The 19777-nt window shown below is 43.3% G+C and overlaps 2 protein-coding genes across 4 annotated transcripts in view; one reads left to right on the top strand and one right to left on the bottom strand.

Annotated features, from left to right (window-relative positions):
- The first annotated feature begins 511 nt into the window (after positions 1–511).
- LOC144721931 (four and a half LIM domains protein 2-like) lies at positions 512–13371 on the top strand. The gene is made up of 6 exons (XM_078599890.1): positions 512–664; positions 5288–5442; positions 7222–7408; positions 7934–8103; positions 10857–11040; positions 12516–13371. The coding sequence occupies exons 2-6, from the start codon at positions 5293–5295 to the stop codon at positions 12656–12658; spliced, it is 834 nt and encodes a 277-aa protein (XP_078456016.1). The 5' UTR covers positions 512–664; positions 5288–5292; the 3' UTR covers positions 12659–13371.
- A 19-nt stretch (positions 13372–13390) lies between these two features.
- SYNJ1 (synaptojanin 1) overlaps positions 13391–19777 on the bottom strand; it is a 33871-nt gene continuing 27484 nt past the window's right edge. For all 3 annotated transcript variants that reach the window (XM_078599889.1, XM_078599887.1, XM_078599888.1), the window contains exons 27-29: positions 19297–19366; positions 17855–18291; positions 13391–17382 (exon numbers count right to left, since the gene is read on the bottom strand). In XM_078599889.1, coding sequence (XP_078456015.1) covers positions 16492–17382; positions 17855–18291; positions 19297–19366 — 1398 coding nt within the window. In that variant the 3' untranslated portion in view covers positions 13391–16491. The remainder of the gene's footprint in view (positions 17383–17854; positions 18292–19296; positions 19367–19777) is intronic.

Consider the following 19777-nt stretch of genomic DNA (forward strand, 5'->3'; position numbering starts at 1 on the left):
GCAAGAAGTCAGCTGCAGCTCTAGAGTTGTGCGAATCAGAGGTGAATAAAATTATGATAAGTAAAACATCTTGTCAATAATAATAATGCGTAACATTTGCATACGAAACATTACATAACGCTCACAAGTAATGATCAGGAAACAATCATAATAATATAATCAAAACTCTTTGTAGGAAAATATACAATCACAATCCACAACCAAAGTTTCATAGTTGCGAGTACACTTTTTGTTATAAAATCTGATGATTTAATTGCACGGGTAAATTCGTTCGCGCGAGCAGCATCGTTCCAATTCCCTACAGAAGCTCAAACTCCATGGCAATTGTGAACATTCCTCACAATAAAAACAAATCCATTCGGGAGGCAACACCAAACAAACATTTAACGCGGTGGGTGTGCGTTCGGCTTATTTTAGCCTCGGTGATTGTGACCAGTATGCCCTATCTGCACGGATGCGAATGGGCGGTGAGTCAGGCTCTGTTAGCAGCCCTCACAGCTGCCCTGCCCGCCGCTGGTCCAATCGGAGGGGAGGTTGCGACGGGTCACGGATTGGGTTTTAAAGCGAGGCGGGAGCGCGAGACTCACACCAGCAGCTGCAGGAGCAGCAGCAGCAGCAAGCAAGCAGCCACCACCACCTCGTCGAAGAGCTTCCAAACCAACAGGTAGATCATTGCGACTCCTATAAAGTCTTGTTGACAGAAACCCTCTTACAACAATGTACGCGGCATCTACCGGGGGTTTAAAAAATATATTTGTTTGATAAAGTTGTTATGTCTTCTTGGTTCTTTCGGTAAAGTCACGTAGAAGGAAAATAATAAAAATAAAACATAATAAAATAATTCTCACGACGTTTCGGCCACAACGCAAGCAGCCGTCCTCAGGTGAAGAACAGGTCTGTCGGAAAGACAGCGTCTGAATGACCTGTTCTTCACCTGAGGACGGCTGCTTGCGTTGTGGCCGAAACGTCGTGAGAATTCTTTTATTATGTTTATTTTATTTTATTATTTTCCTTCTACGTGACTTTACCGAAAGAACCAAGAAGATGAATCCCTGCAGTCACGAAAGCTTTAAATCGAAATTTAAAGTTGTTATGTTTTAAAAGTGACGTGATTATATACTCTTCACTTTTTGATAGTAATATATTAAAAAATGTTATGAATTTAAATGGGCGATAATTTGTTGGATAGTGAATATACTACCAGGCTGAAATATTTCCCAAAATCCTTTGTCACTAATATTGATATCACAGTGTTGAAACACATGTTATATATTTGCAGAGAGGAAAAATATATCTTAACACATGTGCATATAAGATTGTCAGAAAATGTAACCTCAAATTTTTTTGTGTATATGATGTATATCAAGTTCTATGATCTTGAGTTTTGAAAACAGTGTTGAAGATATTGTCCTGAACAATTGTTACGCAGTGCTTTAAGCATTTGTGGAATGTCTGCATACAATATTAGCCATATGATACAGAAATGTACGTGTTGTACTATTGTCATATTTATTTCTACTGTAATTTTTTAACGTAAAATATACCATTTTTAACTGTCATCGATATATACAACACATGCACTGTGCTGTTTTAATATTCGGTATGTTTACTGTTTCATTACATTTTTATCAATGGAAGATGTATTTAATATGGCTTATATTAAATACTGTCTACGATCAAATCACCGAGAATGCTTGGATGGGTGACCACCAGGTACAGACAGGGTGCTCTCGGGGCTTCGTTGTGGGCAGCAGACGGCAGTGCAGCAAAATCCACTGTTGTACTGTACTTCTATGCTCCTCCGTCTATGTTCCTCGCCTTCAACCCATACTGACTAGAGTGGTCAAATATGGTCATATAACCCCCAAGATCCTCATTCAGCAGTGGATTGATAACACGGCTGCACATGTACATATTGAATACTGTATAGTGAAAGTATGTATGTGCAATTTATGTACACATATACACACGATTAATGTTGTATATGTATAATAGAGGACGAGTTTTACGCTTCTTAGATGTATTATTCGTGTATTAAATGTACATGTATGAAAAAGCCATTGCCTAGGATTTTGTGGTGGACTAACCAATCAGAGATCAAACTCTCACAAGACGTGACGAAAAGCCCGTCATAGATCCCAGAGGTCTAAAGGATGCTTTTCGTAGTTCTTTGGGATTTTACGTCATGGAGATATGGTCATTTTAAATAAACCTTTATTGTTGAATGAGAAAATACATGAGCATAAAGTTACTGCATCAGGTCCCAGAAGTGGTACACGCTATGTGGAGCGATGGAGGGAACAGTCGGGTTTCTAACCGCACAGCATCGTGGGACTGGTGCCAACAGCTGAGGTTCCAGCAACACAAGACAGATTCACCTTGTCGCAATCAGATAAGATGTCCTCGATCTTGAAAAACATTCTAATCCGGACGAGGTGGTGTTCACATGGAAATATATTCATGGCTTTTTTTTCTCCAGAAACCACCGATAACACTGCATTCAACTTTGATGTGGCTATGCACAAGTCACTCGTCAAATAAACAGTGTCCATTATTTAAAAAAAAAGACTGCACCTCATCGCTGATCTCGAAAGGCCACAGTCGTCACTGCAGATACAGCATTTCCTCGTTATTCACGAACTTGCTATCCGCGATTTTGGCTATCCGCGAATCGTATCTGGAACTCTACATGACTGCATCGAGAGTGAGAAAGAGAAATAAAGTAAGGAGATAAAGTTATGATAGAAAATGTTTTGGGAGAAAGTGATGAGATAAACGGATGAAATAAAGTTATGAGATAGAAAGTTATGAGATGAGAGAGATGAGAAAGATAGAGATATATAACTTATTGAAGCTTTAGAAGAATCAGCAGACATTGCGCGTACGATATTCGTAGGCCAATGTCATTATCCGTGAAATGTGCTATCCACATATGATGACAATGAATTGTCACCATAAACTCGCCTAGAACCATGTGGGCACAGACCTTGAGTAGTATTGTATCGAGTCTCAGAGGAGGGGATTCCAATGGCCCCGCGATTCATGTGGAGATAGTTGGAGTGATGAGGCGTCAGGGTGTGGTTGGAAGGTGAGATGACAGAATCCAGTTTCTAATTCCACTCTTCTAAAAAAGCAAACAGGATCCATGAGCGTGTGCCAGGGAGAGAGGGCCTCGTGAAGGGCAACGAAAGCATTCAAAACATCCCAACGCTGTGGCAATGGATCAAATGTCACAATTTGTCATGATCGCTTCATTATGGAAAATAAAACAGAACAGCCATCCGACAAATGACATCGGTTTTTTTCTAAGATGCTATTCTCACAGAATCGCACGGATGCTGGTACTGGTGGAAAGTATGTTTTTGTCTTTGTCACAAATAAAATAATTCGGTTAAGTTAGGTACATGAATGTAAACTGAAAATCCATTACTGGTGATTATATGTGAATACTGCACCCGATCTTGTTTGTCTTTCCCACATGCAATCACTATATTTACGTACCAACAAAATATGTAGATATACAAACAAACTATGAATATATTTCAAAGGCATAGATACACTCTGGTAGAGAAAAAAACTCACCGTGCAATAACGTGATCACACAACCATATACATTTACATTACATTTAAAAGTCATACATTCCTATATATCACCATGTGGCCAGGCACATTTGCGCACCCCATGAGAGTTGAAATAGGCTCCCATTGAGAGGCGAGCCAAGTGTGTTTGCAAATTATCAGGATGAGGGCAAATTTAGAAACAAGCGTCACGTCCCCCACTCCCCACATCCCCCCACCCCCTCCCGTTCCACATTCTACTCGAGCCACCCTCTTTACAGCCGAACCCAAAAGACCAAACGCCTCCAACAAAACAGTCTGCTGCTATGACTCCGCTGGACTGCACTTCCTAAGCGACCAAACATGAGACCTCAATATGTAAATCTGATCACAGCTCATTCCATAACAAGCAAAGCTAACCATTCCATCCTCAACGTTCATACAATCAGTGTGCATGCTAATTCGGGCTCGTGGACTGTGTTGCATTTATACTTTTTGCCGACACTAAAATCGGCCGTCTAAACAAATAACTTAAGATCGATCCGAGTCCATGTTGCCAGTAAGTTGTTGGTGGAGAGTGAACGAATTTGTGTGTTTGTTTGTACAAAAAAAACACATGTGTGTTTCCACGCATGTGTTTTGTATTTTGAACCACCGAGAATATTGTGCATCTGTACGTTTCAGGGTTCGCGTGTGTTTACCATCGCACTGTTATTGATGCCACGGTTCGAGGCTGTGTAACGAATGTCAGTCAGTCTGGCCGTAACCAAATGCGAGACAACGTTCAGCGTGACCTTTGCTGGCCGCGGCAGAGTGCGCATAATCTTTTAATGCAGTTCAATTTAAATCCAATGAGATCACGTACCTCAGAAACCCTACTCCAGATAACGCCAAAAATCATCACGTACCAGATATGTTCAAGGGGGGGACTGGCACGGAGGGCTGAATGTCAGCGTTGTGCTTCTAAAATTTCAACTGAAGTTGAGACGACACTTCTAAAATGTTCAAGTGGCGAGAGGGGTGAGACTCAATAAAGTAGTGGCTTATAAACTCACTGAAGTCGATAAACGCATTGACTCTTATCTATCACACCTTCAATGGTGCTGTTTGTTGCTGAACCTTTGGCCCTGTGCTCAGCAACTCTTATAAAAAGAATATGGCCACTGATTTGTTTTCTTGTACAAGCCACTGACTGGCCTTAATTCGTTAACACAGGTCAACTTATAAGTCCTTGCACTTGTAAGTTGTAACTCCTGCCATGCCATGCATGCTCCATTACCACACACTGTTTCCACCCCCACGGGTACGTGTGTCCGCGTGTGCAGGAGGGGCCACGTGGACAAAGTCTACAAAATCGCCAAATATAACGCGTCCTGTCCGACCCTCATCACTTTCACGTGAAATTAGGTCGAACTTAACCTCTCTCAATAGCATTCAATTGCAATGAAGCAACCTTAAGTTGTTTTCTTTCTTTCTATTGCAATGCCCCTAATAATTATTAAACCGCCAAGACTGTCTGTCTCCAGTAAAATTAAGTGAACCACGGCGGTTTGGAACAGGGTGACTGTGGTGCTTAAAACACAGTAGAATGCTACGCATGCCAACGTTGGCATACATTTGTGAAAGTGAATGACAGCCGGACCACGGACGCCAAAATTCATGGTGGCTTTGCAGATTTTCGTCTCACGGTGTGCGCGTTGGCTGTGTGTGTGCGGGCGCGCGTGTCCAGCGCAAATGTCGGAGCGCTGTGAGCACTGCGTGACACCGCTCGCCGGTAAGGAGTACGTGCTTAGGGAGTGCAAGCCGTACTGCACCGAGTGCTTTACAAAGCTCTTCTCATTCCTGTGCGTGGGCTGTGGCAAAACCATCGGTGCAGGCACCCGGGTAACGCAAGCACACGCACACACACACGCACACACACGCACACACACACGCGCACACACACACGCACACACACGCACACACACGCGCGCGCACAAACAACCTCAGCAATGCAAGCACAGCACCAAGACGCACACACACACGCGCACATGGACGTACACACTTCAGGCCAGGCATCAGCGTTAATCCAGGCATAGGCATTCGCACCCAGCGAGCGAACCTCCGTATTATAGCCGTAACAGATTGTTGGGGCAAGTGCTGTTAGCGAGCACCGAGATACACACATATACACACACATTGGTACACGAATGCATCAATATGGTGACATGGTGAACACATGCTGCATGCTGGTCAGTAACCTTTGAAAAACCCAAGGACCTGCATTCAACCCACTCATGCCTTCTCAGTCACCCGAGACATGACCCACATGCATGAGTGCAATCCATCATCGCAAGCGTGTTTATAACGCGGGAGGTATAGGTCCTGATCCCTGTGTGCACAATGCACACCGGCCCAAACGCACACAGTGGACATTTAATGCCCTTGTATGTATATGAAGCAGGCTATTTATATGTGCTGACGTAGCAACTAGAAATAGGTGATATATTCATTTCTTTAATTGCTCACAAAGCCGCAGATGTCCCACTCCCTTCCACCAAGTCCCTTCACACACATCCCATTATTTTTCTCCCAGCTGCCCATGTCCGTAACAGTAGAGCTGCAGCACTTGTGGAAGTTGTAGAGGTCCCGCTGACAAATTCCATCCGCAACTGACTCGGCCACCAGATCCAGCCAGTCTCCACAGTCTGCCCACAGCCATTGAACTGAATATTGCAAATCGCTGATCGTTTTTATAGCAGCTATAAGATGAAGTGGCATAAATGCCACAATGAAGGGGCATTTAGATGTATGCAAATTACGGGTACGGGGTGAAGACGTTAGTTATTTGTCTAAAAAACACAAGCGAGGTCTTATATAAGGACCAGAGGTGAGAGGACAACTATGTGTTTTACATTTGATAGTATTATTATTATTATTTGCCCTGTAGGGGTGTCCTGTATATGTGAGCGCTGTGATGTTTGGTGTACCGTACATTCATCCCTACGCACAATAAATGTGCGACCCTAGACAACAAGAAGCAAAGAGTGGCAGAGGTGCGTACCGTTTGATCGCATTCACATAACTGTGAATTTATGAAAGTTGCGTTCTGTAACACACATTTCATATGTATGTAGTAAGTAAAAAAAAAACATGCAGATGTTTGCTTAAACTTATCAATGCAGCATCTTTGTGGCCCATTACGTAAAGCACTTTTATATCAAACGAATATTAAACCTAGAAAGAGACTCACAGGGCAGAAGGATGTGAATCGTCTTGAATTGCTTTCGACCACCGCTGCATAAAAAATTAACCCGTAAAAACAAAGTTGTTCACTATAAATCCTTTATATGCGTGGCATCGGTTTTATTTTATTATTAATTTCTGTTTTTTCTTGAGTAAGAGTTTCATTTTTATCACATTGGTATTTTAAATTAAATATGACATTTTTTTTTCCTAAAAAGTGGAACATTTTGGGAAAAAATTTCACGAAAATAATTGTCACGCACAACGAGTCTGTGTGCAAAATATCAGCTCGATTGGATCACGGGAAGTGGGTTAAAAAACTACCGAAAGATTTGCACGGTCGTAAGCGTGCAAGCAAGTGAACTTAATATAAAGGATTTAAAAAACCATCTTGCTCGATCGGCCGTGCGATGGGTCGACGGCGGCGGTGATGTGCAGAAGCTGAGCCTCGACAACCTGCACTGGCACGAAGGCTGCTTCAAGTGCAGTGAGTGCGCGACGCCCATCGGAGCCGCCACCGAGTACCTCCTCGAGGGCAAGGAGATCGTCTGCAAGAGTTGCGCGATATCGCCTACAGGAGGCATGGGGGACTCGTGCGTGAGCTGCAAGCGCGGTATCCGCGAAGGTGAACGCCTTACACGCCACCCCCCCCACCCCCGTGCATACATTACACCGCGGCAGGTTTGTTACATATATATGTATTTTTTTTAATGGGGACGCATCAATTATCAACTTTATTTCCGTTCTCGATTTGAAGCTTTCGTGACTGCAAGGATTCATACTCTTAAGTATTTCGATAAAGTCACGTAGGTAAAAATAAATAAAAAACCTAAATTATAATAATAATAATAATAAATAATAATATAAATTAAATAATAAATCACGACGTTTCGGAGGCAACATAAGCTTCCTTCATCAGGTGAAAAAAAGGCACAGCAAAATAACTGAAGTGAGAGTTATTTGTGTTGCTAATAAACATGAAAATCCAATTCACACTTAAGCACAAAAACAAATGGACGTGTCCCATCTTTTCTGTTTTCGTTCTACGTCTCTCACATCACGACATTTATGTCTCACCTCCATCCTTTGTTCCCAATTCCTCTCCATCTCGCTGCGTCCACACCCCCCCCCCATCCGAACATTGGCACAGGTGTCGCCAAGGTGGCTTACAAAGGCCGCACGTGGCACGAGCGCTGCTTCGCGTGCGCACGCTGCATGGAAACCATCGGCACCAAGAGCTTTGTGCCGCACGGCGACGAGATCTACTGCGTGTCCTGCAACGAGAAGAAGACCGCCACTCGTTGCTTCACCTGCCACAAGGTGCGCCAAGCATGGGTGAAAAAACCCCGATTTTTCCAGCGGCAGGCATCGTTTTTTTTAATACAATTAAACCCGATTTCTGGGAATTAAAACCTGGTTTAATGAATACGAAACTCTGATCCAAGGCTTAGGCTGCTTCCTCGTCGGTGCTGCTATCGTACTCGGGGCCGTCGGGCACGGGGTAGTCGTAGAATGCGGCGGGCAGGTTGGTCGTGATGAACACGAGCTTCTCCATAATCGTGGGCGCCAGTGAGTTCCTTCGCTTGCAATGGATGAAGCCCATCGTTGAGAAGTGCGGTTCTGCAATTAAAACCAATTATACCGGATTTCTCCCCATCTCAGATGATCGGGTTTAATATAAAAAGACAATTAAACCCGATTGTAAAAAACCCGACTGTGCCACCCTTGGCGCCAAGTCGGATGGCCGATAGGTTCAATGAGTGGCCGCCTTGTGGCGTAGGGCAAAGTGGTTGCTGACCCATGACCTGCGAGCCACCGGCAGTCCACGTGGCCGTGGGAAGTCGCCTGCCAAACTGGTGCAGATGCTACGATTGCTGTGATTTCTTCTTCTATTCTTAGGTTTTTTCGGTAAAGTCACGTAGGTAAAACATTAAAATTAATAAAAGTAAAATAAAAATATAAATCAATCACGACGTTTCGGAGGCAACACAAGCTTCCGTCTTCAGGTGGAACCGTCACAGCACGATAGCTGTATCAAGTGAGAGAAATTCCAAGAAACAGTATTTGTATATTTTATTTTACTTTTATTAATTTTATTTTTTTACCTACGTGACTTTACCGAAAACAACCTAAGAATATGAATCCTTGCAGTCACGAAAGCTTCAAATCTAGAATTTCTTCTTCTTATTCTTCTTAACCACAAAACACCATACACAGTAACTTCTTCTGCATGGTGGTCCGCCAATATATTGAGGGCTGACTGGTCCGTGGGTCGAGGAAGATTGGGAAGCACTGGTGTAAAGACGTAGTAGATTGGATGCAAGGTAGAAACACAAAGGGTTCTCATTCATCGCTAAACACATTCGTCAATAACACGACGCCATTAAATGAAAAACGACATAAATAGGCTCCGTTTGGGGCAATATATTTTCGTTACTTTTAAGACCACAGTGTTATCGACGAATATGTTTCGTTTTTAAAGTTCTGCTTGTGCACCACTGCCGAGTCAGCATCGCCAAATAAAGTAGTGTAGTACTGCATTATAAGAATATAGTGGAAGATGGTCACTGTTGTTTGTAAGAGAAGCGATTTAAACTTAAATTTCGATTTAAAGCTTTCGTGACTGCAGGGATTCATCTTCTTGGTTCTTTCGGTAAAGTCACGTAGAATGGAAATAATAAAATAATAAAAATAAAAAATAATAAAATAATTCTCACGACGTTTCGGCCACAACGCAAGCAGCCGTCCTCAGGTGGAGAACAGGTCTGTCGAGAAGACAGAGTCTGAAACTTCAGACTCTGTGACTTTACCGAAAGAACCAAGATGACGATTTCAACTTTTGAGAATGAGGCAAGCCGCAAGGTCACGTTGTCACACTGCTGGGAGACGATTCCCTATTAACAACGCAACTGCCATATGATACACAAGGCAAACAGTGCTCGTAGGGACCGTCCATAAATGACGTCACGAACCTGGGGGGGGGGGGAGGGGTCAGACATTTGTGACGATGTGTAACGAGGGGGGGGGGGGGGTTGAGAAATGTGACGTCACATCAAAATGCGCAACTTTAAATAAATATCAACAATTAATAGACTTTTTAATAAATGTTTTCTCATACAACATCAGAGTGCAGCGCCACATTAAATACGCACGACAATGACAATAGTTTAAAGCGATTTGAAGCATGTTTAATTTTGGGAGGGGGGGCAGAGCTTTGTGACGTCATATTTGAGGGGGGTCTGACTTTTTGTGACGTGTGACGAAGGGGGGGGGGTCAAAAATCGTCCAAAATCGCGTGACGTCATTTATGGACGGCCCCTTACGTTTGAGTAATGGGCTGTGCGTTATACGTCGTCGGTGAGTGTCAGTCAGTTCGCTTATTTCAGATGAGGCCCATTGAGGTAAAGAGCCAAAACAGCCGCATTGTGGAAGGGATTTCTGCGTGGCAATCGCACCTCCGATTATCACGGTTGGCTACGTACGGTGCAAAAGAAGTTCATACACACATATCGCCGTGGCGCTTGTGCCAGGCTAGGTGCACTTTGAAGCCACGTAGACTGGGGAAGGCTTGCTGATAGGCCATGGGACAGCCGTGGGTGTTAAGGTTTGACATACTTGGGATGACTGGCACACGTACGTATGTATCCAAAATGTTATTTTATTTATCCGGGAAAGCCTCAAAAGATCTCCAGACTATTCATGAGAGTCCTGCATTGGGACGTTTCAACATACATAGTGGCAGCATGGGGGGCAGTTGTGTGTGTGGAGAGGTGTGTGTGTGGGGGGGTAATCACTGTATTCTCTGACGGCAATGGGACATGTATGTATGTTGAACTTCTTTTGCACCGTACGTAACCAGCCGTGCTGAGCGAAGGTGCTGGATAAAGAACAAAAAACCAAACACACAGAAGCAGTCCCAAAGAAACGAGTTCTCAATCGACCCACCCGCTTGTGGTCTTCCCAATACACTCCACGTATCAGTCTCGCGCCAATGTATAGTCGTAGTAGTAGTACCGTGGATGTTACTTAAGACTCCTCGCTCATTGACATCCATGAACCTTTTCTCCCTGCAGCCGGTGACGGAGAAGGGAGTGGTCTACAAGGAGCACACCTACCACCGCGACTGCCTCGTGTGCATCGGCTGCAACACGCCACTGGCCGGGTTGAACATGTGCACGCGTGGAGAGCTGCTCTACTGCGAGCCCTGCTTCGAGAAGAAGTACTCCAAGAAGTGCACCAACTGCAGGCAGCCCATCAGTAAGACCCCGCGCGCACGTGGGAAATTCGTGTGGCCTGATAATTTTTCGTTCCGTTTGGATTTGAAGCTTTCGTGACCGCAGGAATCCATACTCTTTGGTGATTTCGGTGAAGTCACGTGGGTAGAAAATAATAGATCCACGACGTTTCGATCGCAACACAAGCGATCGACATCAGGTGAGACAATAATTTCTAGATTGCAAGGATTCATACTCTTAGGTTTTTCGGTAAAGTCGCGTAGGTAAAAAATAAAAAATAATAGAAATAATAATGGAAATAAAATAATAAATCACGACGTTTCGGAGGCAACACAAGTCTCCGTCATCAGGTGGGGACCATCACAGCTAGCTGTTACCTACGTGACTTTACCGAAAAACCTAAGAGTATGTGACAATCGCAGCAGGGAGACTGCTGAAACTCACCTGATGATGCTCGCTTGTGTTGCGATCGAAACGTCGTGGATCTATTATTTTCTACCGACGTGACTTGACCGAAAGAACCAGAGTATTTTCTTCCGTTATTTTATTCATATTTAGTGACTCGCTTAACATTTTCTCCATGTTGTACTCCGATCGTTTTTGTTGTTGTATTGTTCGCTATTGTGACTTGCTGACCCACCCCATATTGGACATCTGTGGGAAAAAGAGCTTCATAGCTCATCGGATTCCTCCAGTCTAAATAAAGATTCTCATTCTGATATGTACGCGTGACCATTTGGGGCAACATTGATCCAGACCGCTCTCAAGTCTCACGCATTCAGTGCGAGATTCGCACATTTGGCTGATGTCAGAAATCGATGCTTTTTAGAGGAAGCATACAACGTTGGGCCTCTCCTTTACGCTCCACCACTTCCTGCTGGTCTCGTGCCGCCAGTAATCAATCTCACGGCCACCGTTATGTTCCAACCAGACAGGTGTGGTGCTCACTGCAAAGGGCCCGATGTGGCACACGGGGCCAGATCAATGGGGAAGTTGCTAAGAATAAAACATCAAGGACACACAGTAGCACAGCAGGCAGAAGTGGGGTCCGTCAGTCGTCATGATTTAAACAGATTGAAAGGAGAACAGAAAATGCATGAAGCTGCTGCCAGTCCACCACAGCCAGTAATAAAGGTCGAAATTATTGTCTAATTCCGGAGTAAGATGTTATTGTAAATATATACTTCATATATGGAAAACCTGATGAAAGTGTAAGCCCTACAGGACTGGATATCAGAAAAAAGGCTTGATATCCATTGATCGAAAGCCACAATAATAAAAAATAATAACAATATCACGACGTTTCGATCGCAACACAAGCAATCGTCATCAGGTGAAAAACATAGCGGAAGAGCTGCTGAGGCAGGGAGTTACAAAGGTTTGAGATGGGTGTAGCCCAAGGGTCAGCGGGCGGGGCTAGAGATGAAATTTAACATTTTTTTTGCTGCGATTGTGATCCCAAAACCAATGCATCTCCTTCCCTTCTGCCTTCCACAGCTGCGGGAGCAAAATTTTTGACGCACGACTCCCTCGAGTGGCACACCGAGTGCTTCAAGTGCAAGCGCTGCGGCCTCAACATGGCCGGCAAGGGCTTCGTGGCGCGCGGAGACGACATCTTCTGCGGCGACTGCGCCAAGTGATGGGAGACGAGCAGCCATTCGCAACAAACACCTGCACAGCATAATACAAGCATCGTTGCCATCGCTCACAGCAGCACATGTGGAACGCGACATGTGCCATGTGTTCGGGGGAATGCTATTTCAAATGTTGTTTGTAAGGTTTAATTTTACGTAAAATATGAACGTGTAGCTATGCAATCACAATTTCGCGTTGAATTTATTTGCATGTTTTCAAGATGTGTACCGATGTCGATATTCTCAGTGAGCTTTTACCAACGAAACTACTTTTAATTTGATGAAACCAAAACCATATTTGAAGTTTATTTTGTTTAATCAGGTGACAACTCAGAGACCAGGATGAGTCATTTGCAAAAGTGGTCTGGGTCACCAAATTTACAAAAGCAAAATAAATAAAGTTACAGCAATGAGGCAAATATAATGTTTTGGTTTCTGAAAAAGAATGATCCCAATGACTCTACTACATTAATGATGCATCAGTCCATTATTTGTCATTGTATTGGCTAAAATTAGTGTTTCACAGCCGGTATATTATTTTCATTGTAAGCAGATATAAAGCAGCTAGTTATGGGATTTGCCTAACATGCAAGAATTTTGCATATTGATTTGGAATGACATGAAAGAAATTTCAAAAATGTATATCGTATAAATATACATTTTTCTGCATGTCTGTGTGCCACACTTTCAATAAAGCCTGAAACTGGAAAAAACTAAAAGGCCTTACTTCACAAATACTTACATTATACGGCAATTTATTACCTGTTTTACACACATTGCAATTAGTTCACAACATAATCTGACATATGCACTGAAGCTCATGACTAGAATAAAACGTGAACAATGACTTGATTCCTACGCACATCATCATTATGCAAAAAGTAAAGAACCAACGTTTGCCATAGAATAACCAAGTCCAGCTACAACAAATAATGCATTTCGCTGAAGACGCTCCATAAATAATTTTCTCGAGTTTTACAATTTTTTTCCATCAAATGTCACCATTTTTTAAGCGGATCACTGACATTTTTAACACATTACAGCATGAGCAGTTATATTTGTTATCTTTGCAAAACACTCAGCGCACAAAACTCAGCTGGGCTGTAGCCTCCGCTGAATAAAAAAAACGCACAACAATCACAACCAGCAGCATTAAGCAGAATACATCAGAAGGGCCACATCCTGATTGGAAAGCATTATTTTGAAAATGCTTGGCTGTATTCAATGACCGTAAAAACTTAAGTTTCCATTTCCATTTTCGCACGTAGCTAGGCCAATTCAACGTAAAACATTTTTCAGCATCAAGTCAAGAATCTCGCGCCAGATGTATAATATTCTGTGTATAAGGACAAAGACCCCCTTGTATAGCCATAACAGACTGTTGGGGTATGTGCTGTTAGTGTGTTAGTGAGCAACTATGAAGGCCGGCACAGCAGACAAGCGGGTGGGTGGCCAGCACCACGCCTAGCCGCCTTTGTCTTCCCAGTAGCGGTGCTTACATCAGGTAGTCATTTCAGGCTGAATCTACCTAGGGGAGGCCCAGGACCGGTTCAGATAATGGCCACTGTGGGTCGTGACCAGGAATCGATCTCGGGTTGCTGAGTGCATAGTTCAGCGTGCTAACTGCTACACTACCACTCCCCATATATATGCACACACACATATATCATTGTTGAAATATTCTTCAGCAGTGCTCAGCAATACACACGGGATATATAGCACGTGTTGTTTGAAATTTCAAGACATGTGGGCTCAGCTGCAGCATAACACAATCTGGTATATCAGCTCCATAGTAAGCACACGCGCGAGTCCATGGAAATTATTTAACGGTGAAAGTAGTAAACTCGATACATGCTCCAATTGCTGATTTATTTAGTCCTAGGATAACATTGTGAGTGGTATCTCATGCCAGGCCTAAATCCACTCGCAGAGGAAACTAAACTCAAAATGTATTTCTTTGGTAGACACATCATTGGACGATATGGTTAGTGGTTAATACATTAACTTTCACTTTGGAAGATTAATGGTAATGCACGTCCATGCTACCCTCATCGGAGTGATGCTGCACTCATAACAGCAGTAATGCTGCACGTGATTATCTCATGATTATGGGTAGCACTGACAGCAGTGATAGCTATCACGTGAGCACCCCATGACTGCTTAAAGCTTGAAAGTAATACATGGACTTCTACTACTGTACTAACTACGGATCAAATGTGTCTGATGAAGGGGTCGTGAAATGGTTATTGCAGGTGGCGACAAAAGCCCCTTCGAAGCCGGATGGCTGAGAGGATTAATGCCACATGTCACAGCACTGAGCCAGCAACTGCTGGGATTCTGGATTTAAATCAAAGCAACCACGTGACGACACTGGGTTGTTGTCATAAGTCGTGTTCGTGTTAATTCCACTCACAAATAACTGCACAGAAACTAGCGCATTACACTGTCACCTAATTCGTTACGTGCTAAATTTTTGAACTGAAAAAATGATCAAACAGACTGTCATGTGACGTATATTTGTAGTGCGAGAAAATGTTGTGCCCTTTGCGTGGACAAGAGGCAACTGAAAGTATCTCATAAGTAGTTGATATAATCTTCAGGCCATTCTCCAAAATGGGATGACGTGTATCTCTTTCTTCAAAAGGTATCCAAATAGAAATGTCTTAATCTCATGACATAACGCTATTAAGCAAAATTTGAACATCATTTCGAACAAAAAACCTGACAGCTCCCCTCGTCTTGATTTATAGAAAGGAAAGCTGCCTTTTCTTGAATTCTGTGGAAGTCTTGATCTGTGGAGCTATATAGATTTACTATATAATATAGAATTACTATATAATTTGTGCTTATCTTCGCGGTCCTCCATGTTCCATTCCAAGCCTCAGAATAAACCATAATAATAAATGTTACTGTTTAAATGGCAGTAGTGACCAACATAAAATGTGGCCATCGTCGATAACACTGAGTATAATACCCTTAAGGAATGAAAACCTTAAATTTGCAACGGCCATTTACTGTAATAAAAACTCAACATTTGAAAAAGAAAAACAAAATACTCCACGCATATGAAAAAATAAGATACAAGGTCACAATAATAGTACTCTTAGATCATGCCCGCTATTTTAACCTAAACTTATCAACAAAATATCAACACATTCCAAATTAGCAGTAGAGTGGTTGAAATTTAAGTGGCATGGAATGTTAAACAGGTTATGTACTTGTCAAAATTCCGATTGTACAAATTGCACATAGCTGTGCCCAAGCACAATATTTAAAAGTGCTTAAACAAATAATTGTCACCTGCTCTCGCAACAAATAGGGATCCTACTACAATGCCAACTACCTAAATTGTAATCAGGGCTCTCATTTGTTCGTTGTTGCGATGTGTAAAACATGAAAACCAAAACAATTCTAGGATATGTGTAAACCCAGATAAAAAAAGATAATGTATGAAGAACTTAAAAATGATTACAAATAACAATGACTTTTGGGGCAAAATAACACAACGATATCTATAAAAACAATGTTGCATTGCTGGCATTTTAATAAAAAATACGTAGTGAATCCACTTTCCGAGTGAGTAGCCCAAACAATTAACATATTGCTCACCGGCAAATTCCTCTAGACACAAGTACACTATATTTTGCATGTCATCTCTAACAGCCATAAAGGGACAGAACAAAGAAGTGGCATGTGAAATGTGGTTTAAATCTGAGAAACCTGGACTGAAGAACATTCCCTGAGCCAAACGCTGCCACCCTGAATGCATGTCAATTCTGCCCCTTATATCAAAACCAACGCAGATCACGTCACAAAACACTACTTCACAGTAATTCCCATCAGCCGTCGAAAGTTACCCATCCTTTAGGTAATGTCGATGGCTTGGGGTTAGAAGTTACGGTCAACTGGTCCCTAGCAGCTATGCTGGCGGGTGCAACTTCCCGGTTGACATTCCAGACGGCCTCTGTGGAGATGGACGATGACAGTGGCGGCATAGATGATAACGAGGATGAAGGAGGTAACGACGAAATTGGCGCCACAAATGGATTTAACAAAGGAGTCGAATGGACAGTCCGGAAAGCGGGTGTGGGTAGGGACGTCGATGACGATAAAGTCGCCGTGACTGAACATGCTTCTTCCGGTACTACAAAGGGGTTGGGAGACATTCTGCAAGTGGCTGCAATACGTGGAGGAATAGGTGGGGCCTGTAAACGAGGACATGTCATTTGACTCTCCTTCAAACCATTTAAGTTATTTGCAGCCACACCACTCCTAATTTCCGGGCGACTATTGATGACAACTGGTAGCTCTGCAGGAACCGGTGGACGAATTCTGGACGCCAAATTGTTAGCCACAATTGGTTTATTTGCAAAAGGAGGGTTGCTGAGGAAGTCCAGTGGCTGGCAGGGAGATTCTGTACGGGTTGGTGGTACAGGATGGCAATTACTTAGAACTGAACCGTTGTCAGCAGTGACTGGCGGGGTGGCAGAAAGTGGGCCTAACATAGAAGGCTTTATGAAAGGATTGGTTGTGGCAACTTGGCGGCTGGCTGGAACAGGAGGGAGGACATTCGAGTTGAACGGCTGCTCAGCAGAGATGGGAGAAGGCCTGGCATGGAGGGTTCGTTGTCGTTGAGGTGGGATTGGAACATGACGGTTGGGATCAACCGACTCTTCACCAATGTTGAACACCACGAGGGAGGGTGTTAGCACATTGGCACTGCTTGATCGCTGTCAAAGACACACAGGCAGACGAAAAAAGTCGTTTTGATATCTGTATTGACTGATTTAATTAGCCATAAAAGGGAGACAAAACTGATGCGCTCTGCTTTGGCACCAGGGATGTGTAACTCAGTCTTAAAAATCTAAATAGTTTAATTGCATATAGAAACACTGAAAGGTACCTGTGTTACTCTGGAGGCTTGTTGAGTGAGAGAAAGGTATAGGCAAACATATGTTAGGAGAGAGTGCAGAGAAATTCACGATAAACTATTTATTATATTTTATATATTAACTAAACTGACTGATGTTGTTAACCACTTTGCAGGACAATGAGAACTCAATACAAACACAACACAACCTGCATCAATATATTCAGTGTCTACATAGGTGATCAAGCAAGCTCTCAAAAACCAACACAGCATCAGTTCACCTTATGTCAAACATTAACATCGCTATGCTCCACAAATTCACACGCGCTTACCTTCAGAGGGACAGGGGCTTCAGCATGTGGAATGGACTGCGTAGACCTGGTTCTCGGTGGAGCCTGAGGGGCGGAGGAGGTAGCCGTGGCCTGCAAGAGGCCCTGTGTGGAAGGGGATGGAGGCTGCGTGTCTAAGAACTGAGCCTGTGTGGAAGGAGAGGGCACCATGGGCTCCTGCATAGGAGGCGAAGCAGCTGGGGAAGGCAGCATGGCCTCAGGCAATGGGGAAGGGGCATTCGTCTGAGTTGGCAGCATGGGTATGAGCAGCTGCTGTATTTGGTTAGAATGTACTAATTGGGGCAGCATGGGTTCAGGTAGTGAGGGAGAAGGCTGTGATAGGTTTTGTGGAGAGGGGGCAGCAGCAGAGGGCAGCAGTGGCTCGGGTAGGTTGACAGGAGCTCTCGATTTTGCGATCTCCGGGCTTGAAGAGGCAACAGCTATAAAAATAAACAAAAAGAGTAAATTAAACTTGATCTGAAGCTTTCGTGACTTCAGGAAATACTCTCTGGTTATTTCGGTAAAGTCACGTAAAAAGAAAATAAATTAAATAATAGAATACGACGTTTCGATTGCAACACAAGCAACCGTCATCAGGTAAAACTAAATTTGAGAGACAAAACACAGACACGGAGACACACAGACAGACACACAAGCAGAGAGAGACAACACAGAGACACACAGAGAGAGACAAACAACATAGACACACAGAGACCCAGAGAGTTGTGTGGAAATCCGCCCCGAAGCGACCGAGGGAGAGAGAGAGTGAATGGACCTATGAGAGCCTGGTAAATTTCTCTGAAAAACATCTCTAAAATGTACCAGTCTTGTTGAGTCTTTCAGTGACATGCAGACAGAGATACACAACATAGACACACAGAGACCCAATGCATCTGTGTCGAGGCCTTAAATAGAGAGAGGGGGGGGGGTAGAGAGAGAGGTGGGTCTGCTGGAGCAGCTGCTGGAGCAGAGAAATTAGCATGTCACTGAAAGACTCAACAAGACTGGTACATTTTAGAGATGTTTTTTAGAGAAAATCTACCAGGCTCTCATAGGTCCATTCGCGCTCTCTCTCTCCCTCGGTCGCTTTGGGGCGGATTTCCACACAACTCTCTGGGTCTCTGTGTGTCTATGTTGTATGTCTCTCTGTGTGTGTCTGTGTTGTTTCTCTCTGCTTGTGTGTCTGTCTGTGTGTCTCCGTGTCTGTGTTTTGTCTCTCTCTCAAATTTAGTTCTACCTGATGACGGTTGCTTGGGTTGCAATGGAAACGTCGTATTCTATGATTTAATTTATTTTCTTTCTACGTGACTTTACCGAAAGAACCAAAGAGTAATTAGTCAATTATTTTGTACAATATTCGCTTATATCCATTTTATTAATTTTCCGGATATGTGAAACTAACTATTTTGAGTGTTTGAGCAGAGACTGGCATGCACAAACTTTACCTGCACTTCTGTGTTGTGGAGGGGTTGCTGGAAGTGGGGGGGGTGGGCGACTTGGAACACGAGGCATGTCCTTGTAAACAAAAATGATACAATGTTATTTACTGAATATACAGGGTGTTTTCAAAAGATGGACCCAATTTCAAAGCAGTATATTTCACGATGGCAACATGTTACAATTACACAAAAAGTTACACACGGTTTAATAAGTTATCAAGTTTTACTATTTTATAAATGCTCTATGTGCCCTCCACCAGCTGTACGGACAACATCGAGACGATAGTTGAATTCATCCCAAACGCCTCTCTTCTCCCGTTTTCCTGAGGTGCATGGTCACCCTGTGCTCTTCCGCTTACATCAACAGCCTGTTTCCTCAAATTGTCGGTACCAACGACGAATGCTCTTTGACATTGGCGGATCAATGCTAAAACGGCGTTGAAACACACGCTGCACCGCAATTACGGATTCAGTCTTGCTGAACTGC

Source organism: Lampetra planeri, chromosome 13, assembly GCF_965212315.1.
Source record: "Lampetra planeri chromosome 13, kcLamPlan1.2.h2, whole genome shotgun sequence".
NCBI lineage: Eukaryota > Metazoa > Chordata > Hyperoartia > Petromyzontiformes > Petromyzontidae > Lampetra > Lampetra planeri.